The sequence below is a fragment of the Numenius arquata genome, chromosome Z (assembly GCF_964106895.1).
Source record: "Numenius arquata chromosome Z, bNumArq3.hap1.1, whole genome shotgun sequence".
Taxonomy (NCBI): Eukaryota; Metazoa; Chordata; class Aves; order Charadriiformes; family Scolopacidae; genus Numenius; species Numenius arquata.
Window position 1 is genome coordinate 45,519,814 of NC_133616.1, and position 24,232 is coordinate 45,544,045.

The following is a 24,232-nucleotide window of genomic DNA, read 5'->3' on the forward strand; positions in this document are numbered from 1 at the left end:
ATAATGGGATGTGTCATGCTGACTTGGTAATAGGCAAATGTTAAAAGGCATGCAAATATGAGGTAAGTGGTAATTTGTTTTCCTACTCTGTTTTGGAGCATCAAAATAGAAGCAGTTAAGATGGAATAGATTAATCCTGATTTTAAGAAAACGTGTAGAATGAAGGTTACTGCCTTATTCTTAATAGATATTTGGGAAAATGAAGATAGCTTTAATCATGAAGGAGATGTTTAAATTCATAGTATAGTATACAGAATATAAAAACACTTCGGTCTGCCATCCAAGTGGAGGTAGGGGACAGAGTGCTATGCAATAGCAAAGACACAAGGGATATTGATGGGCTAGAAATCAAGGAAACGCCTGGAAATGGTCGGGTGGAAATCAGGGCTTCTCCCCACAAAAAGGTGATGTGACAAATATCAGAACTGACGTGCACCTACACCAATTCATGCAGCATGGGCAACAAACAAGGAAGGGCTAGAAGCGATTGTGCAGCAGGAAAGCTAGATATAGTCACCATCACAGAAACATGGTAAGATGACACACACAGCTGAGTGCTGCATTGAATGGCTATAAACTCTTCAGAAGGGACAGGCCAGGAAGGAGAGGCAGTGGAATGTGTATGTTAGGGAGTGTTTTGATGATAGTGTTCAGTGTTTATGGGTAAGAATCAAGGGCAACGCCAGTAAGACAGATATCATGGTGGGTGTCTCTTATAGACCCCCCAACCAGGATCAAGAGGAAGATGAAATATTCTTTCAGCAGTTGGGAGTCTCACAATCACTACCACTTGTTCTCCTGGGGGACTTCAACTTAACAGACATCTACTAGAAATGCAATACAGCAGAGAGGAAACAGTCTAAGAGGTTCCCAGACTGTGTAGAAGATAACCTCCTGACACAACTGGTGAGTGTGCCAAGTAGGGAGGGCACCCTGCTAGACCTGTTGTTCGCAAACAGAGAAGGACTTGTGGGTAATGTGAAGGTTGGAGGCTGTCTTGGGCATGGTGATCATGAAATGAGTTTTCAATTCTTGGAGAAATAAGGAGAGGGGTTAGTAGAACTGCCACCTTGGACTTCCAGAGGGCAGACTTTAGTCTATTCAGGAGCCCGGTTGACAGAGTCCCTTTGAAGGTAGTCCTGAAGGGCAAAGGAGTCCAGGAATACTGGACATACTTCAAGAAGGAAATCTTTAAGAGCTGGCTGTCCCCATGTGCCGTGAGACAAACTGGCAGGGCAGAAGACTGGCCTGACTAAACTGAGAGCTTCGGCTGGAACTCAGGAAGAAAAGGAAAGTTTATGGCCTATGGAAGAAGGGGCAGGTCACTCAGGAAGACTACAAAGATTTTCACTGAATTTCACTGAATTTTTTTAGAGTTGGAAGGGACCATATAGATCATCTAGTCCAACTCCCCTGCTGAAGCAGGATTGCTTGGAGAATGCTACTCAGGACTGCATCCAGGCGGGTCTTGAAAATCTCCAAAGAAGGGGACTCCACAACCTCTCTGGGCAGCCTGTTCCAGGGCTCTGTCACCCTCACCATGAAGAAATTCTTTCAAATATTCATATTTTGTGAGGCTATGCAGGGAGAAAATTAGAGGGGCCAACGCCCACCTAGAACTTAATCTGGCTACTACTGTAAAAGACAATAAAAATTGTTTCCATAAATACATTAACAACAAAAGGAGAACTAAGGAGAATCTCCTTCCTTTATTGCATGTGAGGAGGAAACATAATGATGAAGGACGAGGAAAAGGCTGAGGTACTTAATGCCTTCTTTACCTCGGTCTTTAATAGTAAGACCAGTTGTTCTCTGGGTCCTGAGCCCCCGGAGCTGGACGATGGGGATGGGAGCAGAATGAATCTCCCATGATCCAAAAGGAAATGGTTAGCAAACTGCTACACCACTTACACGCCCACAAGTCTATGCGGCTGGATTGGGTCCACCCGAGGGTACTGAGGGGGCTGGCAGAAGTGCTCACCAAGCCACTTTCCTTCATTTTTCAGCAGTCCTGGCTAACCTAACAACGAGTCCCAGTTGACTGGAGGTTAGCAAAAGTGACACCCATCTACCAAAAGGGCCAGAAGGATGATCCAGGGAACTACAGGTCTGACAGTCTGAACGGGGAAGGTTATGGAGCAGATAATTTTGAGTGCCGTCACATGGCATGTAAAGGACAACCAGGTGATCAGGGTTGTTTTGAAACAACTCTAATGATGATCTTTGCATATTCTTTATTTCCATGTAAGCTTACTCTGTACCTCCAGCAAAGCTTCACCACAAGTGGAAGGAGACAGTAGTTCTCTGTTTACATCCAGAATAATGGTACAGAACTGCAAGTAGTAGTATGAAATAAGGGGATTTCACACTTTATGATCATGTCAGCGATACACTGTAGTTAGGACAGGATGACTCCTGGCACAGTTAATGTTAGCATTCTTGCCACAGCAGCACTGAGCCCAGCACTGTGTAATTTACCTTTTGCCATAAGCAAATTTTGGAGCCACTGCAACATAGCCTGAATCTCACTTGCAATCTAAAGGAGGAAGGCTCAGCCGTGTTACTAGTAGTTTCAGTTGTGCAATCACTCTTTCTTGGTCCTCTAATAATGCCATAATCAGACAGAGAAACAGCATCTTCTGCTGGATGCCATGGCAGAGTTCCTAAATGAAAGTTTTCCTGCCTTTTAGGAGACATTCTTCAAGGCCCTAGAGAGCAAGTACTTGCAATCAGAAATCATCCTGCACTCATATATTGCAGTGAGGAACATCATTAGGCTATGAAATTTGTCTCCACAAAGATTAGTATTAATAAAGTGGATTCATTACTTTATGAAATAGCATATAAATGAATAATTCATATTAATAAATCCTCTTCTTATGAGGTTATTTAGAGGAGTGCATTGTGTCAAAGTGATTGTCATTAAAATTAGGTCATGCATAGCATGGGGTGGCAGAGAACCTTTGAGTGATGTCAGGTGTAACTTTCTAAGGAGGGCTTATTATACTGTTATAAGTGAGGATGATAGTAATGTTTTTCATTGGCATTGCACTGACTTTGTAAATCCATGAAAAAAAATCTAGCTATCTTTTCTTCAAAGAATTTACTCCTCAGTTGGTGTGATTGGCAGCAACATTGTATATTTTGTCATGGAATGAGGAGCAGGTGTGATCTTCCAATCAGGCATCTGCATTAAGGAAAAAGAAAAAAAGCCTTTTGTGGTTTTATAATTAAAGAAAGCATGATAACATAAGGGCAGTGGAGAGAGTGTAAACACCCTTATTCTGGTGTTTCTTAGCCTTTGAGTATGTGAATCTGCAGCCTTTAACAGTTTTAAATATAGTTTGGGTGTGTGTTATAGATTAAATAAAGTGGGAAAGTGGGATTGTGTTAAAGTAGTCAGCAGGCTTTTCAAGCCCATTTTTTTTTCAATATTGACACTTTTTGCTTGAGTGGGTTAGAAAACTGACAAATATAACATATGTTGTATAAATAACTATAGTGGCTATATAAATTTCTTTTTTATCATTCTGTTATCTAGTGTCTTTAAAAATCCATTGCCCACTAGCAATGCAGACACATAGTTATGTCTTCGTAAACATACTAACTGTCATGCTTTGTTCATTTTCCAGGATTTTCTTTGCATGCTGTTGGAAGACATCCCTGAACAAAAACAGTAAGTGAGAACCAGGCTAGAAAAGTCAAAGAAGAAAGCAGATATCAGATTTAATTTAGTATTTTTCTGCTTGTTTTTTTCAAGTGTGTGTTCTTCTCTGAAAATTCTCACACATATATACACAAAAAAATATGAGACTTGCTGTGTTACTGCTATTCCATGCTCCCCCAAGCAGTGTCTTTAGTTTGCATGTCAGGGCAGCAGTGAGGTCCTGTGTTCACTATCTGATCTGAAGTGCCAGGCACATCTGCCTGCTCAAATTAATCTGTGATCCTCCTGCCAGCTGCTTTTGGCACATGGCATCCTAGAGTAAGGAGGCCAGAGCTTTGCCGTGGATCTAGGAAGCCAGAGAAGATGGATTTTTCTCAAGCAGTAGTCTAGCACTATCCCCTCCCTGTCATACTGTGTGTCGAACAGGAAAGGATGGAAAACACTAATGGAAACCCAGCATTAATTGTCTGACATGTCCATCAAAATCTTCCTACATATGACTTTGACTGGCTGAAGATGATACAGCTAGTCTTTAGGAGAGCTTTGAATCCATCCCTGCTTATCCAGTTGTTTGTTCTGTGCTACTACAGACTGCTACAAATACAGGTTCTTTTGTAGTGGAGCTTTATCTATTACAGTTTTTAAAAATAGTGCATTCACTTGAAAAAATGAAATTTTGGGGAGCAGGATTCCAAAAGTCCTCATAAATCTGGGTGAGTAGCTTGGGAAAAAAAAAGGAGAAAAGATATTCATAGAAATTAAATATAGAATCATAGAATCACAGAATTGTCTGGGTTGGAAGGGACCTTTAAGATCATCTAGTCCAACCATCAACCTAACTCTGATAAAAAAGACCATCACTAAACCATGTCACTAAACACTATGTTAGCCCATCTTTTGAATATCTCCAGGCATGGTGCCTCAACCACTTCCCTGGGCAGTCCATTCCAATGCTTAGTAACCCTTTCAGTGTAAAAATTTTTCCTAATATCCAATCTGAACCTCCCCTGGTGCAACTTGAGGCCATTTCTTCTTGTCCTATCGCCTGTGACTTGGGAGAAGAGATCGATCCCCGCCTCGCTACAACCTCCTTTCAGGTAGTTGTAGAGAGCGATAAGGTCTCCCCTCAGCCTCCTTTTCGCTAGGCTGAACAACTCCAGCTCCCTCAGCCTCCCTTCGTAAGACTTGTTCTCCAGACTTCTCGCCAGCTTTGTTGACCTTCTCCGACCCACTCCAGCACCTCAATGTCTTTTTTGTGGTAAGGCGCTCAAAACTGGACACAGTACTCGAGGTGGGGCCTCACCAGTGCTGAGTACAGAGGGACGATCACCTCCTGAGTCCTACTCACCATGCTGTTCTGATACAAGCCAGGAAGCCTTTGGCCTTCTTGGCCACCTGGGCACACTGCTGGCTCACGTTTAGCCAACAGTCGACCAACACCCCCCACCCCCAGGTCCTTTTCTGCCAGGCTGCTCTCCAGCCGCTCTTCCCCAAGCCTGTAGTGCTGCACGGGGTTGTTGTGACCCAAGTGCAGGACCCAGCACTTGGCCTTGTTGAACTTCATCCCGTTGGCCTCAGCCCATCAATCCATCCTGTCCAGATCCCTCTGCAAAGCCTTCCTACACTCAAGCAGATCCCTACTCGCACCCAACTTGGTGTCATCTGCAAACTGACTGAGGGTGCACTCGATCCCCTCGTCCAGACCATTAGTAAAGATATTAAACACAACAGGCACCAGTACTGAGCCCTGGGGAACACCACTTATGACCGGCTGCCAACTGGACTTAACTCCATTCACCACCACTCTCTGGGCCCGGCCCTCCAGCTGGTTTTTAACCCAGTGGAGAGTACTCCCATCCAAGCCATGGGCAGCCAGTTTCTCCATGAGGATACTGTGGGAGACTGCATCAAAGGCCTTACTAAAGTCTAGGCAGACAACATCCACAGCCTCATCCACTAAATCGGTCACTTTGTCATAGAAGGAGATCAGGTTTGTCAAGCAGGACCTGCCTTTCATGAACGCATGCTGGCTGGCACTGATCACCTGGGTGTCCTTCATGTGCCACATAATGGCACTCAGGATGATCTGTTCAATGACCTTCCCAGGCACCGAGGTCAGACTGACAGGCCTGGAGTTCCCTGGATCATCCTTCTGACCTTTCTTGTGGATGGGCGTCACATTTGCTAGACGCCAGTCAGCTGGTACCTCCCCAGTTAACCAGGATGCTGGTAAATGATGGAAAGTGGCTCAGTGAGCACTTCTGCCAGCTCCCTCAGTACCCTTGGGTGGATCCCATCTAGCCCCATAGACTTGTGTATGTCTAGGTGTTGGAGCAGGTCCCTCACCACCTCCCTTCGGATTACGGGGGCTTCATTCTGCTCCCTGCCTTATCTGCTACCTCAGGGGTCTGGGTACTCACGGAACAACCAACTCAACAACCAAATATATTGAGTTTTTTAGTGAAATACTTCTGTTTCTAGGGGGTGAGGAACAGAGAAGCTAGTTATTGAGATAATGTGATTTGTGGCATCAGAGTTTCATTTGGGTGGTGTTACATTTTCCAAACATGTAATGGGGGATGATATTTTGTTTATATTATTGGATATGGGTTTCCAGCCTAAATACAATCAGGAATATTAAATGGAATGTATGGAAAATTGGATTATTTAATTGCATGATTTTACATTGATTTGTTAATAAAATCTCTTTTTTCCTTCCTTTTTTCACTTGTGTTTCTCTGAAGTCCAAACCCAGTACAAAAATTTATTTGAATAAGCACCTGATTTTCCACCTAGAAATACGCCAAAATACTTAAACTTCTGGAGTATGTCTCCATTTGCATTGCATCACACTCCAGCATGTATGAACAAAATTTCAGATCTGTGGTAATTCATTTTACAATCATACATATAGCATATCTGAACTTACCTACTGCCAAAATTACCTTGGGTCCAGATATGAACAGCAATGCCAAGAATAATAGAACATCTGGATATACTGAAGTCCTTTATTTCTTACCTGCTACAAAGATGTTATTTCGTTCTTGAATGTATTCTGTTGCTAGAACTCATATACTAGTCTGAGGTAAAAGCAAAGGGAGGAAAGATAAAAATGCAATAATTTTAGAGATCATCTGCTGATGAGTGCTTTTTTGCATGAAGTTTCAGTCGCAGGAATGAAATGCATTTCAAGATCAGAGCAACAAAATTCTTTGTAGCACCAACTTGTGCTGTTCTACCAAGTAAAATTTTAATGTTTAAATTAAATGCTTCTCATTTTAAAAATATTAAGCACTCTAATATATTGAAGTTCATAATGGAGGATGGACTTCAGAAAAAGAAAAAAAAGAAGAAAAGAGAAATTAGTAGTAGGGAGTCAAGTCAAATCCTGCCCTCAGCTGTGGCAACAGAGGCAAACTACTGTAGCTGGGAGTAGAATTTGGTTTATGGGAGACTTCTGTAACGAGAACAGGCAGACAGAACATTGGCAGAAAGCAATCATACAACAGTGTGGAAATTTTCTGTAATTATTACTTTGTTGTAATGCAACATTAGTTTTCTGCTGTTGCATACAGCAGACTGTATCTAAAAGATTCTCACTCTTCCAGTACTTAATTCCTTTAGTTGTTAGCTACAGGACATTTTTTAGTACATTCCCAGCAATGATTAGTTCCAAGATACAGTCACAACTTCTTAAAGCGGAAGCCATTCATTTTTGCTGCCTTCTGTACTAAGAGGAGGAGGATTATATGCCTAGTTTACAGGGCTACTTCACTTCCTTCTCTGACTCAATTGTAATGGCATGTTAGCTGTAGGAATCCATTCTCCAAGGCAGGATCTTCCTGTTTCTGGGCTGTGGCTGAATACTGACATCAGACAGGCCTAGCACTACCTTCAGGTCCTTTACAATTTCCTAACTTGCCCTTAAGGCAGGTTATTTCTGTGTGTGAAGGGTATCGTGGATGGAAGTGATGCACTTCACTTGTAGAGAGAAGCAGTGATACTTTTGTTGTTTTATTGATATAAAACAGAGATTTAACAAAGTTTGACACTAAATGCGACAGTGGTTTAACAAGATTTGAGATGGCAAGGCACACTTGGTTATTTGCTGCATAGAGGACAGGGTCAGAAAGAGCTGTCAGCGACACCCTCCTGTTGAGTCACGAGGTTCAGAAAGGACCCCCTTGCTTTCTAAACTCCTCAGAGAGGAGTCTAGGTGTGGCTGGATCCAATCCTAGTCCCAGACTTGGTCAACAGTTTATGTCTAAAGGATTATATATATATATATATATACACACAATCAATCCTTTATATTACTTAGCTAATATTTCAAAGTTTAGCATGCTATTAGTCACTGAGAATCTGTTGCGGCAAGGAATCTCTCAACCTCAAGAAGTAGATGTAACCTTGAGGAGGCGTCCCTGCTAAAGGGAATATCCTGGTTTACAGCCCACTGCTATTCAGGAGAGCTCGAAAGGCTCTTGGGCTGTCCACAATTTATGGGAGTAAGCTGATTGAGCTCTAGTCATATTTACATACTGACCACAGTATCAGTATTGCTCAAGTTAGCCCTTGGCTATTGTGGTGTTATCTGTCCCACCAAAACCATGTTGAGCCCAGTGCAGCCATCACAACTACATGCACCCATTGCGACCACCATGGGTGGTTATCACTTGGGCAGAGTTACAGGAGATAAAGGTCAGATTGGTGCCTGGGAAGGGGGAACACACCATCACAAAGGACTAATGGCAAGAAGGACAAGCAATTATTTATCATTATCCTTCTCTGTTTTCAAAGCCTTTTAAAATATCACATGCATTGGCCAAAGCCTCACATTATCTTGGTCCTTCTCTAGAAAATCTACAATACATCCCACCTGTAACTGAGGCATCTTATTTCCTTATGCGCAATTTGGAATTTCACTACATTAAAAAAAAGCCAAACGAAACCAAACAATGGCAAAGAACCCTCTTATGTGACTGTATATCATGATGCACTAGATTTGATAAAACTCCCAGTGGCTCTGTTCTCCCTAAGGCTTACACCCTTCATCTTTGCTGTTACTTGAGCCTGTCCACATCTGCCCAACATGTGAGCCATGCAAAGACCCAGTGGTTTTAAGGCCCTGTAACAGAGGGTGAGTTTCACCAGCCGCCGGTGCCTCAGCTGCTTGTGCTCTTTACGACTGCAGATTTTTTTGAGCAGGTCAGTTCTGTTCTTTGGGATCTTCTGGTGGTATTTTTTATTTAATTTTAAGTAAAAAGTATTTTAAGTAAAATAAATAAGTGTACTAATAAAGCTATGGTTTTAATAATACGTGATAGACAAAGGAAGGCTTGTGTTACGGCTCTCCTATTTGTACTGTTAATAAGTCAGGCTTACTAACCACATTCCTTGGATATCTTCATAAATTGTCAATTAAGTATTAAATCAATGTTAAAATAATGCTGTAATTTCAAACTACTTAGCTATACAGGTATAGGTCTCTGTTTCGTACTTGCTTTCTTTGTTACTCCCATTGTCATGAATGTGTTGATTTTGATTGAGACAAACAGCTGGTAGGCACCCAACTACCAAAGCAAATCATTGGGAAAGATTTTTTCCAGTGGTTTTGATTCCTCCTTTTTTTTTTTGGTAAGCCAAAATATATATGCTGGACAAAAAACAAAGGAAATCTTATCTGCAGGAAGCTACGGATAGTTGACAGAATCACTAATCGGTCACTAGTCTTTGATTTGTTCTGACTATGCCCCATATTTAGCTGGAATGGCTTGCCTTGAAATTGATTGATGTGTATGAATGTATATATACAGATATTATTCTTGTTGAAGTATTTTGTTGGACATGGCAGACTTTTTATCTTCTTTTACAAAAAAAGTGCACTTTAATGTGCACTGTTTATTCACTGCAATATCTTATTCTGAAAGTGATTTTTCCTCCTTGACTGAGGAATTAAGTGGGTTTACATTAAAGTTTGTAGACTACCTTCAGGCCTTGTACAATGAAAGCCTGATATATAGGCATCTTTTATAATGCTAATTTTCAAATTTTTATTAATGTTAGTATTTTACAGAACATGCTCTGATGCATCGAATCTCATGATGAACAGTATGTATATATGTCTCTCTACAGAGAGACTTAGATAGGTTGGATCAATGGGCCAACATTAATGGTATGAGCTTCAACAAGACCAAGTGCCAGGTCCTGCACTTGGGCCACAACAACCCCATGCATCGGTACAGGCTTGGGGAAGTGTGGCTGGAGAGCTGCCTGGCGGAAAAGGACTTGGGGGTCCTAATTGACAAGCGGCTGAATATGAGCTGGCAGTGTGCCCAGGTGGCCAGGAAAACCAACGGCATCCTGGCTTGTATTAGAAATAGCGTGACCAGCAGAAGTAGGGAGGTGATTGTCCCCCTGTACTCAGCACTGGTGAGGCCACACCTGGAGCATTGTGTCCAGTTTTGGGCACCTCAATACAAGAGAGATATCGAGGTGCTGGAACGGGTACAGAGGAGGGCAACGAAGCTGGTGAAGGGCCTGGAGCATAAATCGTATGAAGAACGATTGAGGGAGCTGGGACTGTTTAGTTTGAGGAAGAGGAGACTGAGGGGTGACCTCATCACTCTCTATAACTACTTGAAAGGACATTGTAGAGAGGTTGGTGCTGGTCTCTTCTCACAAGCAAATAGCGATAGAACAAGAGGGAATGGATTCAAGCTGCAACAGGGTAGGTTTAGACTGGACATTAGGAAGAAATTCTTCACAGTAAGAGTGATCAGACACTGGAACAGGCTGCCCGGGGAGGTGGTTGAGTCACCATCCTTGGATGAATTTAAGAGTCGCTTAGATGTGGTGTTGGGGGATATGGTGTAGGGAAGAACTTTGTAGAGTAGGGCAGATGGTTGGACTCGATGATCCCAAGGGTCTTTTCCAACCTAGATGATTCTATGATTCTGTATATATTAGAGATCATTCCTAGGCTGATCATCTTATTGTCTAAACAAATGGACAAGGGATGAGATAATGGATGCACTAGTATTCTCATTTTACAGTAGAGAACTGTAGTACAAAGCAATTGAAGAACCTGCCCAGCCTTGTAAGAGCTCTGTTACAGTGCTAATCAATTGAACCCAGATCCCACAGTCCAATACAGTACCTTAACCAGAAGGGCATTCAGGAAATCACACACACACCAGATTTAAGTCCTTGCAGATGCTTAACTGCAACACAAGCAGGTGGTAAGTGCCCATTCTAAATATGGATGCTTTACTGAACTGCAGCCTCTATTAATATCAGGCCCTGTGTCCTTTCTCTAGTCCTGTATGCACTCTCTGTGGTAACCCAAAAGAAATAAGAAATCAAGAAAAAACATCATCTTATCCCAAGGAAGCTGAATTGACTGACTGACTGGAGATACTTCTCTTTTTCTCCACTCGCTGTGCAAGGGACTCAGCTAACTAACTTAGAGTAGACATCAATTTTTAGAGCACTGTAGTAAGGTAAAGGTAATTATAGCCTGAATGATCTGGCAGTCAAATGCTCTAAATTTGCACAACTAATAAGGTACCACTAAAAGCTGACCAAATCTGGATATTTAGTAATTCATTCCAATGTAAAACACCACCCCATTACAAGCATGGTGTATGTGTTCAGTTATATGTAGAAAATTGATTTCCATAGTGATCAGACATGCAGAATGGTAATTTCCTGAAAATTCAGAATCCTGGCCATGTAGAAATGGTTCTGCATGACTGCTGCAATTATTTGAACCACATGATCAGAGGGAATTTTTTTTTTTTTTGCCTGTGACAGTCTGTGATCTTCCAATGTTACAGGACATATTTTGACATTTCAGATTTAGTGACTGGGAAGATTTCTTTGTCTCTATGGAAATTATTCTCCCTTCTGGGACTTTTTAAGTCACCTCAGCCATGTTGGTATGTCATCTCTTGCTAGTAAAGACACTGTTGAAGAAAAGTTTGGACCTAAATTGCATGAGCTATCAAAATATATTACCAGCAGCACATAGCCTACTGCTGTTTCTATATTAAGCCTCCTTGGCCTGCACCATAAGATATGACTGATCAAAACCTGAAGAAAACTATTAATAGAAAATGAAAGCATGTAAAAATGGCTTTATTGTCATTGTAATCTGAATGTTCTTTTTCTTTAATTTGTTGCTTCTTCTGATTTTCAGTATAATGCCGAAGCCCCTGTATGCAAACATGTCTTAGTAGCTCAATGACATAGGGCAGTATTTGTGAGGCACAACTTTCTTATATGTAAGGCACTTGGTTGTCTGGTTTTTGCCTTTGTTACAAAATGCCTGTGTATGTTGGACAAGCTTACTAAGACCAGATTGCTTATTTTTTGCAGATAGCATTGAATAATTACACAATGAGAAGCCAGCTGACTCTCTGATCAGAGAGAAGACTCTGATAGTTTTGATCAGGTTCTCCCACCCCTAATTCACATCGGCAGAATTTTATTCTGTCAGGTAGACCTGCTCATTTTAATGGAGAATTAACTCCTTCAGAATACTGCTCAGTGTGAGTAGGGGTGGCAGATCTCCCAACACAATGGTGTAGAGTGGAGGTTGAAGCTGCTAATTCTAGCTCAAAGGAATGCTAACTTATAGTTCTGCTTGGAGATGGAGGGTAAATTTTTCATCTTGGATTCAACAAGGATAAGAATATATAACTTGGGATATAAGCCAGGTCTGGAAAAGTGCACATTACACATATTAATATCAAATAATGTAAATTGTTAGTCATTCCAAGTAAAACTAAGTAAAAAAAATGTAATAGCTATGATCAGTAAACACACAGAAATTTTTACTCTATCAATGTGTTCCAGGGCCATCCACTAACATATTGCTTGACTGCTTTTGAGACTCCATAAATTCTCTAATCCTGAGTTTTCCCATTTGCATGTCAGGCATAACAGTGATTTATTTCTCTCCCATTGGCGTAACGAAAGTTAATGTTTAAAGGTGCTTAAAAATCATTCAGTATAAATGACTGATGTATTCATTACAAATCCTTCTTAGTCTCTGATACAGTCAATAAGTAAACATCTTTTAGGGTCAGAATTTTGAGCACGACTTTGTCAGGGCTTGGGGTTGGGTGAGGGAAAGGCTTCTTTGTCATGTAATTCAAATAAAAATTGTATTGGGTTGCTTGCCTTCCTGTTTCAGAGCTTATAAATGGCTGTTCTTTTCATGACTGCTCTGTTGGTTATGAGTCTGCATTACACACATGAAGGTAGCTGCAAGCGTTAGAATGAGTCTTGTCAAGGCGTTACCATGGACAGGATCACGCACCTCTATCCTGCTTCTCCAGAGTGTTTACATTCATTGAGGGCTTACTCAAGTTCCTTTTTTATATCGGCACACTGCATGGACAGTGTGATTTATTTTTTTTTAATTGGCTTCCTTGCAAGTTGGGAAGATTTCAACCAGAGTTGAAGTAAATGCAACAGAAGTTGCTTACAAAAGTAAAAGTGGAAATACAATGTCTGAATTTGCATTTACTTACTGCAGTCACAGATAGCTTTATCATGACAAACTATTTCCTGCTGGGGCTTCAAACTATTTTGTGGCTTCACAGTGAATGTTATCAGGATACAAAGAAAGTGCAGAAAAGATGAAACTGAAATATATTAGATACTTGGTAACTTTGAGCGTTAATATCCATCAGTGCCTTTTAAAACCTAAAAGTTTAAGGAAGTTTGTATTTCATTTCATTTTCTCTGGTATTTTAGCTTTACATTTAGGCTGCTTCTATAATAAAATACTGTTTTTTTAATGCGTCGGGCTAATTTTACTTGTCTGTATTGGTTTTTTTCTGTAAAAGAAACAAAAATCCACTCAACAAGAAGTAGAGCACCTGTTCATACTTTACGTGTTTCATAGATGCAGTTTACCACCTTACACTTTCTCTGTCAATCCCCATAAGCACTGCATTTATCATTGAGTTTTAAGCACACAAAACCTGATCTGTTTTTAATTTGCTCATATCTGCTGGTATTATTCATTACAAAACCAAGAATGTAGTACCACTACAGTACAACCAATACTTGGAATTCAGAGTTTTGCTCAGCTTCTAAAGAGTTAGTTGTCATGTGGAAAATTTGGTATTTTTGCATGTGTCTTCTAATTTTTTTTTATTTTTTTTTTAAAGATCTGGGTTAACTGTAGAAAGTATCTTCCAGGATTGGCTTGACACTTCAGGAATACCAAAGGTAAATAGAAAACATAAGTTCCCTGTTCTTTCTGGAGTCTTGCATTTCTCATTACATGTTATTTAAATCATTACCTGAACTTATAATAGGTATGGTTTTAAATAAATAGTTTTGATGATGTCTGCTTTCCACATTTTTATATGGGTTTAGCTTTTATCAGTTGCAGGTTTTTGCTTCTACCATTGTCTCAACAAACGTGCCAAGGGGCAAACCTTAAAAAACTTATCCTCTTGCTTAGTACTGTAGTCACATAGAAGTATGCTTTACAGGATAGTGGCAGACTCTGCTAAATGTAAGGAGCATTATTCATAGTTGTCAGTATATGAATTACTTGAAAGCCATACTGACATTCTTCCATGCAGGTGTACTACCTGCATCATAAACAGCGGCCCAGGAACACTGTAAACCTGATTTATTCTCTCATAGGGGTTTCCAGATGAGCGGACTAGGATGCATGTAGGGGAAGGTTTCTGTCAGCTCCATTGCACCAAGTCATACGACTGAGCCAGCCAGTCAGGCAGTGCGAGGTACAGAGTATCCATTGCAGTTGACTACCTTTCATGAGTAAAAGAGCAACTGAAAACCAGCTGCTTATCACCCTAATTTTATTGACTGCACTGTAGAGTCCTGTAGCATAATAGTTGAAATCACTCTTAATCCTGTAGCACCTACTCTTAGAGGGACAAAATGCATTTCTTAGTGGTTTAGTAGATATTTATAAGCAATAACGTGATTGAGAATTTAAACATTTTAAATTTACAAATACTAAGGCTTCACTGCATTTGGAGAGGAAACTTCCTTACTGGAGAGCCTGTCCTAGAAGATGGATGAGCGTACATACCTCCCACTCCCCAAAATGCTGAGGCAATGTTGGTTACCGTTTTCTTTCCAGCAAAGGAAATAGCATTGTGTATTCCTTATAGTCATATGTCATGGAATCTGCCTAACTGAAGATCCTGTACTCCTTTAGCTGTGCTTTATTACATTTGCCATCCCAAATCCTGTCGCCAGCTCTGTACAGGGAACCCCATATATATATACACCTCTTTAAACTTGCAACTTACAACCATTGAAACTTTAATATTTGATGATTTCTATTACCATTTCACTCTTGGAAAAGTCATTTTGTCTTTTCTAAATATTGGACCAGTTTCCAGGCTCATGTATACCATGCTCATATATACCATGCTCATATATACCATCAGTAATCAAGAATAACTTAACTGATGGGAGTCATACTGATAAATAAAAACAGAATTTGGTGTGTTGCCATGAAAAAATAATTCTGCCTGCTAAGTTACACTTCGAAATTTTGCATTTTCTAGATCATTAAAGGTTAATCTTATGAAAAAGAGTGTGTGGTACTGCCTGGCCAACTCTTTTTTACATGGAAGAGTGCCACAGTGCAGTGGTTGTCTTCAGGTTTGCTGTTCTGGAAGGTTTTCTCGCACGCAAAGCAATAAGGAACATAAGAGATGCAAAGCAGGCATTTCTGAAATACAAGCTTTCATGAGAGTTTTTTTCTGGGAACACATTGTGGTGGTGTTAAGTAAAGTGAAGCATATTGTGTTGTTGAAAATATCTTTTATCAAATCAAGCAACCTTCAGCATGTACTTCTGTCTCAAAGGTGACTCACCAGGGGATTATAGCAACTTTTCATAATGTGCAAGTAGTAGTGACTTGCCACTAACTTTAGTTGATGAGTTAAGCTGGCAAGGAGTAGAATCAGAAGAACAAAACTGCATTTAGAGCTGGAAAACACCTAGCAAATTACTTAAGTCCACTTAATCCCTGCTGCAGATGATTTGTTCTCTTAAGTACAGTTTCTATTCTTTCACGCATTTCTATGTAATGTTTAGTTAGCGTTTAAGATTAAAAGATCATATGCTTCTTGAGAAGGATTTTCCTAGTTCTGCACAGGCTTGTCTTTGTGTTATATTGCCCAATTACTCTGAATTTCTTATTCTACCCTAGATAAGTATTTTAAAATATGCTTAAAATCTTTCTCTATTTTGGACCCTGTTGTACACTGTTTAACTGAGAGGTAGACCAATAAACATTAGGTAATCTCTGCATCTCATAAACTCCTACAATTATTTTTTTAACTCATCCCAGTTTCATGACCTTTTCTTTTGCTTCTGAAACTGCATTTACTGGTAAACTTGCTGTCTGGAATGTTCCTTGGTTGTGTATTTCATTTGGTTCCTTGTGTGATGAAAACAATCTTCTCCAGATTAATTCTTGAGTTAAAAAGAAAAAAAGAGGAAAAGAAAAAAGGGGAGGGGAGAGGATAGCTGGCCTGCTTCTTCATAATTTTTAGTTTCCAACAGATCGTTCAGTGCAATTGCATGATCACATAGCTGCAGGCACTAGGACAAACACACTAAACATCATTTCAAAATTATGAAAACACTGCAAGAGGCAATATCACTGCTGTGTCCTTCTCCTAGTCCCTTTTGCTCCTCTATCTTCCTGTTAAAGCTTAATTATTATCCCCTGTTCTAGTTTAAATAGACTTTCTGACTAAAGTAGGTTCTGCTAGCAAGTCTTTTAGAGTATGTACAGTTTATAATGTGTATTGCGAGAATACTACTCCATGGTTTCTAATTCTAAATGAACATTGGAGTACAGGCTCCTGTTACAATACTAAGAATTTTGCCATTTATAAAGAATTCATATTTTTTCCTCTTGGCACTGCTTTTTCCTACTGTGTAAAAACAGTAGTTTAAGCTACTTCTACTAATGTTAGTGGTAAATCATCTATGTTTCTGGAAATACAAAGTCAAAAGAAATCTTCCAGTGGTGAATATTCATTTATTCGTAGTATTTCTGGTTTTGTTGGTATATGACTGGCTCTTGGATTGTCCTACTTGAAGAAGAAATGGATTTGAAAGGAAAGTTGTAGCAAAATTTGAACTGAAATATAATTTATAAAGTGTTCTAAGTCAATGCAAGTAACGTATTTCTGTGGCTTCTTAAATTTAGGAGGATGTTACAGCAGCAGCTCAAGTACTTAATATGATTTCTGACAAAGCAGTTTGTTGTTAAGAAAATTCCCGGCTTTTGCCCCAGTTACAAGCTTTATGGCTTCCTGTGTCGTTTTACTAAGACAAAAATACAGATGAAGGGATAGCCCTACAAGAGAATGCATCACAGGGTAGCGGTTATGGTCAATTACTAACAAACCAGCAACATTCAAATATTTTTTAAAAGAATGCTGTTACTAAAATTCTGGATTACCTTTAGCAGTTCTTCACCCAAGTTTTACAGAGGGTACTAGAAAATTTTTCAACAGAAAAGTCACTCTTATTGGCTCAGAGTGTAACTAAAGGCTTGGGTTTGCTAACACTTGATATTTCCTGTCATTGCTAGTCATGCCTTATCTTGCAGTTTTTCTGTCTGCATGTACATAATAACTGCATATTGGTGGATAGCAACATGGAGACAATAAACACGTGAAATCTTTGTTTTTTTGTTGAGATACAGTAAATTTGTAGGTAGTGGCAATGAGAATGACCTGTTAAGTAGGAAGATCTCATTCAAGTTTGTGATTTGGGGGAAAAATTGCGAAGGATCGATGAAGAGTTATAATTTTCTTACTAATTTAACAAAGTTTAGTGGTGACTTTGTTAGATTAATTTCCAAGTTCATGTTAAGTGTTAGTCACAAGAGTGACGTGCTGCTGCCTAACTACTGAAGTTCGCCACTTAGTCTTTGACTGTTTTTTTCATCTGAACATGGAGACTTTTGTGTGTACTTTAACATCAATGCAGAGAATATAACTGATTGATAGTTGAAATCTAATGAGTTGATAATTGAGAAATAATCTGAAGGAAGCGTAACTGCTACTTTATGATAAGTACTTATTCTTGTATGTGGAAAGTACACTTTGAAGAATAGGCACTTCCCCTCAAGAAAAATGGTATTGTTTTTATATTAGTAACCTTGCAGATTGGAAGATGAAAAAGATATTTCCAATGTCCTTAAAATTTTAGATGAGCATAGGTCAACAATATAGATTGATTAATGGATTCTGTAATGATAATAAGCATAACAAAAAAGTTTTTGAATATGAATCATTAGTGCTGTGATTTTTCTGAAATAAGCAGTTCTACTGTTAAGATTGCATTCCATTTCCTTAGAAAAGAAGATGGGATTTTGGAGAATATAAAAATGTAATCAAGCAACATATATAGTACTGTAGTGTGCATAAATGTCAGATGAATCCTGAAGAGGAACAAATCAAGACAGATTGCACAGACAGACTTTCTATCTATGTTGTTAACTCTTTGAAAGATGTTTTAGATAAAGACTATCTGTCTGAAAGTCTTTATAGATAGACCAAAGTATATGAAGAAATTGATTTTTTTGTTTGGTGAAAACTATCAAGTAAATTGTAAGGTCTGTTATTATTTAAATAGATACTATGTTGATCTAAAGAAGGTTAATGGCATGAAATGCCCTTGTAATTAATTTAGCCATTCCTATAAATTGTACTTAAGATACTGCTAAACAAGACTCAACACTGTTTTGTTTAGGGCCTGGGTTTTTTTTTTTTTTGCTTGTTGAATAGTTCAAAAATTCAAGAAAATAACTTCTATAAAATGATGCATCATTAAATGTCAGTAAGGACCCAAATTTATTTCAGAGGTCTCCAAGTTCAGGCATGGCTCGGAGTTTTGTTATAGTTTTTGAGGATTTGGGCTAAGTTTCTTCTGCATTATATGTGATTGCTGATTTTAGGAGAAAAACAGGCAGTCAAGATCTGAATAGCATTGTTACGAATTATTGTGTGATCACATTCTGAAATTGGAAAAAATGCTGCCTCAGTTTAGACACCCACATAGCACTGAATACCTTGGTGTCTACGTTGATTTTTAAATGTTAGATTTGAAAGTATTGGCCATAACATTTCAGTTGCTTTGTTGTTCTAATATCTCAAAATGAAGTTTAAAATAGAGTTTTAAGAGTCTAAATCTTAGGAGCTTTTTCGTCAGTACTCCCAGTCAAAGGGAAGGAGACTGATAGAGCCAATTGAAATGGGCAAATCAACAAATGGTTACAGGACTGGTGCCACAGCCAGGGGTTTGGCTACATAGACCGTGTGATTTGCTTTGAGAAACCTGATCTACTGGGGCCTGATGGAGTTCACTTGTCAGAAAAAGGGAAGAGTGTCTTTGGTCAGAGGTTTGCCAAGCTCATGAAGAGGGCTTTGAACTGGAGATGCTGGGGGAGGGGAACCTCAATTCATCCCACTCCTAGCAGTATGATGCCAATGCCAGCAATAGATGCCAGGAGCCTGGAGAAGGGTCGCAGGTCAACAGGAGAGCACCTGGAGTCCAGCACAAATGAATACACTCCAGCCAGTAGTTAGCTTCACTGGGGTCCCAACTTAAATGCCTTCATGCAAACACATGTAGCATGGGGAATAAACAAGAGGAATTAGAGACATGCACATACATGCAGGGTTGTGACCTTATTTGCAGCACAGAGACATGGTGGGATGTCTCCTATGACTGGAGTGCTGGAATGGAAGGATACCAGCTCTTTAGGAAGCACAGGCAGGGAAGACAAGGAAGGGGTGTCACCTTCTATATTAGTGACCAGCTGGAGTGCATGGAGCTCTGCCTAGGGATGGATGAGGAGCCAGCCAAGAGCTTATGGGTCAGGAGGACAGGTGATGTTACAGAGGGATAGGTGATGTTACAGGCCACCTGACCAGGATGACGGAGCAGATGAGGCCTCTGTAGACAGATACGAGCAGCTTCACATTCATGAACCCTGGTCCTCATGGGGGACTTCAACCACCTCGATATCTGTTGGAGGGACAACACAGCAGGGCATAAGCAATGCAGGAGGTTCCTGGAATGCATTGATGATAACTTCCTTCTCCAAGTAACTTCTCCTCTATTCCAAGTAATAGAGGAACCAACGAGGAGAGACGCTATGCTAGACCTTATTCTCACCAACAAGGAGGGGCTGGTGGGGAGTGTGAAGCTGAAGGGCAGCCTTGACTGCAGTGACCATGAGATGGTGGAGTTCAAGATAGGGCAGAGAGGAGGACACACAGTAAGCTCCCTACCCTGGACTTCAGAAGAGCAGACTTTGGCCTCTTCAGGGATCTGCTTGGTACAGTACCATGGGATAAAGCCCTGGAGGGGAGAGGGGCCCAAGAAGACTGCTTAATATTCAAGCATCACCTCCTCCAAGCTCAGAAGCAACACATCCCAACAAAGAGTAAGTTGGGCGAAAACACCAGGAGGCCTGCACGGATGAACGAGGAGCTCCTGGAGAAACTCAAACTCAGAAAGGAAGCCCGTAGTGGGTGAAATCAAGGACAGGAAGCCTGAAAGGAATACAGAGAAATTGTCTGAGCAGCCAGGAATCAGGTTAGGAAAGCTAAAGCCCTGACAGAATTAAATCTCGCCAGAGACATCAAGGGCAACAAGAAAATCTTCTGTAGGTATGTCTGTGATAAAAGGAAGACTAGGGAATATGTGTGCCCTCTCTGGAAGGAAACAGAAGACCTAGTCACCCAGGATATGGAGAAGACTCAGGTACTCAATGACTTTTTTGCCTCGGTCTTCACCAGCAAGGGCTCTAACCACACCACCCAAGCTGCAGAAGGCAAAGGCAGGGACTGGGAGAATCAAGAACTGCCCACTGTAGGAGAAAATCAGGTTCAAGACCATCTAAGGAACCTGAAGGTGCACAAGTCCATGGGACCTGATGAGATTCATCTATGGGTCCTGAGGGAAAGAGCAAATGAAGTTGCTAAGCCACTATCCGTCATATTTGAGAAGTCGTGGCAGTCCAGTGAAGTTCCCATTGACTGGAAAATGGGAAACATAACACCCATTTTTAAAAAGGGAAAAAAGGAAGACCCAGAGAACTAAGGCTGGTCAGTCTCACCTCTGTGTCTGGCAAGATCATGAAGATCCTCCTGGAAACTATGCTAAGGCACATGGAAAACAAGGTGAGTGGTGACAGCCAACATGGATTCACCAAGAGCAAATTGTGCCTGACAAATTTGTTGGCCTTCTATGATGGCATTAGAGTGTTGATGGATATAGGAAAAGCAACTGACATAATCTACCTGGTCTTGTGCAAAGTGTTTGACGCTGTCCTGCACATAATCCTGGTCTCTAAATTGGAGAGACATAGATTTGACTGATGGACCACTTGGTGCATAAGGAGTTGACTTGATGGCCACACTCAAAGAGTTGTGGTCAACAGCTTGATGTCCAAGTGGTGACCAGTGACGAGTTGCATTCCCCAGAGGTTGGTACTGGGACCAGTGCTGTTTTAACATCTTTGTTGGAGACACGGACAGTGGGATTGAGTGCACCCTCAGCAAGTTTGCTGACAACACCAAGCTGTGTGGTGCAGTCAACATGCTGGAGGGAAGGGATGACATCCAGAGGGACCTGAACAGGCTTGAGGGGTGGGCCTGTACAAACCTCATGAAGTTCAACCAAGCCAAGTGCAAGGTCCTGCACATGGGTCAGGGCAATCCCATGCACAAAGACAGGCTGGGTGGAGAATGGATTGAGCCCAGAAAGCCAACTACGTCCTGGGCTGCATCAAAAGAAGCGTGGCCAGCACGTCAAGGGAGCTGGTTATACCCCTCTACTCCACTCTTGTGAGACTCCATCTGGAGTACTGTGTCCAGCTCTGGGAACCCCAGCATAAGAAGGACATGGACCTGAGGAGAAACTTCTTTATGGTGAGGGTGACAGAGCACTGGAACAGGCTGCCCAGGGATGTCGTGGAGTCCCCTTCTCTGGAGATTTTCAAGACCCGCCTTGATGCAGTCCTGAGTAATGTGCTCTAGGCAATCCTGCTTTAGCAGGGGAGTTGGACTAGATGATCTCTATAGGTCCCTTCCAACTCTGAGAATTCCGTGATTCCATGATTCCTGTTAGAGCAAGTCTAGAGGAGGGCCACAAAGATGATCAGAGGATTGGAGTATCTCTCCTACAAGGACAGGCTGAGAGAGTTGGGGTTGTTCAGCCTGGAGAAGAGAAGGCTCTGGGGAGACCTTATAGCAGCCTTCCAGTACCTGAAGGGAGATGGAGAGATAGAGAGGGACTCTTTATCAGGGAGTGTAGTGATAGGATGAGGGGTAATGGTTTTAAGCTGGAGAGGGGAGATTTAGATTAGATATTAGGAAGAAATTCTTTACTGTGAGGGTGGTGAGGCACTGGAACAGGTTACCCAGAGAAGTTGTGGATGCCCCATCCCTGGAAGCGTTCAAGGCTGGGTTGGATGTGGCTGATCCTAATTTAGCCATTATTGAATAATTCAGAAAAAAAAAATGCTTTTGAGATTCTCAGCTAGGACTGTGAGTCTGCATTACTCATATCTGAGGAGGATACCTCACTTCATTTAGAATCATAGAATCATAGAACTGTCTAGGTTGGAAGGGACCTTTAAGATCATCTAGTCCAACCATCAACCTAACTGATAAATAACCATCACTAAACCAGGTCACTAAGCACTATGTCAACTCATCTTTTAAATACCTCCAGGGATGAGATTTGGTTTAATGACCTGCTAAAACATTGGCTTGCCTCTCAAGTTAAAAGCCAGATTTTCCAGCATCTTTCCGTTTTTCTTCAGGCTACCTTTCAGTATTTTATGTGTCCAGCACAGACATACAGTAGTACTAGTATAGTAAATCTTCATGAATAACACCTTGTTCAAGAAGTTTAAATGCATTTGAAACAAACGTTCAGTTTTTAAAATAATTGTGGACTGGATTCTACCTGTTTGTTCATTAAAATCTCTTTTAAGTTTAATAAATCTCAAGCAGTTGTTCTGGTTCCCTTTTCCTATTAAGTGCATTGCTGAACACAAAAGCTGTGTTATGTGCAGAATGACTGAGCTTATCCCTACTAGAAAGGAGTTATGTTTGGTATCTAAAGAACAATAACAGTTTGCTGCCTGGCTGACCAATGCTGGGTCAAGTTCACATTCCCAAGCTCCCACTCTCCCACCTACATGTGCAGGGGGTGGAAACATAGCAAAGAGAGGGAGGACAGGTCCTCTTTTACACAGACGTGTTGAACTGAGATTTGCCTGATAAGGACACAGCTGGGCTTGCATAGCAATAAACATTTATTTTAATCCATTGCTTGTAAAAATATCCTAAGAAAAGCACAGAAGTTAGCAACCAATTAATTTTTATCTTGCCTATTGTTTTCTTTACCCAATGGAAACAATCCATAGAGGTTTAAAATACTTTTGTGCTACCTTGCAAGAAAACAGTTCTTCTATATTAATTAGGAAAGAGTAGCCTTCAAAACGGCTGGAATCTCTCCAGTTTGGAGTCCTTTATAAATAGCTTTAGTGCCTTAAAGATAGGATATGAAATAATGAGAAACCAAATGCTACTCTAGGAAATAATATCTGAGATCTTTTTAGGGCAGGAGGATAGAGAATTGGGCATGAAACTGAGGTAAAAAAATTATTTTTCCCTCCCCAGTGGTCTATGGTTTTTTAAAGAAACACACATTTTGCTTCCTGGAAAATGTCCCTGTTTTCTAGGCTTTTAGAAAGACTTGTTTGTGAATGGAAGGAATGAATATGTAGGGAAGATGTATTTCATGCATGTGTATAAACGCTTGCCATGTATGTCCATGTAGCCCTCTGTAATGCTGACCCAAAAAACTGTGACCGGCTCATTCATGCAGCGGTCCAGTCAGAAGCTCAAAGTGATCCTGGGGGTTCAGATCCTGCCGTTGTGTTCCCAGCTGGCTAAGAGTTGGGGATGGAACGTCTTGCTTTTGAGTCCAATGCTTTTTTTCACACATTCTGCAAAAAACACTGAGCTGATGAAGTACTTCTAGAGAGCAAATGGTGACAAAATTTGGGTAATGGTCTTCGTTCCATCTCCATCAGTTTGCTGTCTTCCACAAAAGTTGGTAGAAGTGGTGTTGAGATTTTTGCCGGTTTATATTACCTTCAGTCATCGTCTTTTCATTTAGCAGTGCTTCATAGTCAGACTGAAGATGTAGATGATGATCACCTTCTGTTTAATCATGGAGGAAGTAAGTGATTCTTCTAAAACTGATTCCATCTCCATAAGAAAGAGGTGGTTTTTTCCACGATGCTTTAGCTATTCTGTCTTCTCTTCCTAGTGAAATTTAAATGCCAAAATGAAGATGTCTGGAGAAAGATAAGTCTATTGGCTGACAAAAGTATTAGTCAATACAAAAATAAGCAGTGAAGGTCTTGGTTCAGCTTACAGTTATTATCTTTAGCATATGGGCCTACAGAATTTCATGGCCAGAGAACTAAAGGACTTTTGCCATGAATAC

General features: G+C 40.7%; 1 protein-coding gene across 1 annotated transcript in view; it reads left to right on the forward strand.

Moving 5' to 3' along the window:
• Window positions 1-24,232, forward strand: part of AOPEP (aminopeptidase O (putative)) — a 195,408-nt gene that overhangs the window by 87,949 nt on the left and 83,227 nt on the right. The window contains exons 9-10 of the mRNA XM_074165976.1: window positions 3,633-3,676; window positions 13,849-13,909. Coding sequence (XP_074022077.1) covers window positions 3,633-3,676; window positions 13,849-13,909 — 105 coding nt within the window. The remainder of the gene's footprint in view (window positions 1-3,632; window positions 3,677-13,848; window positions 13,910-24,232) is intronic.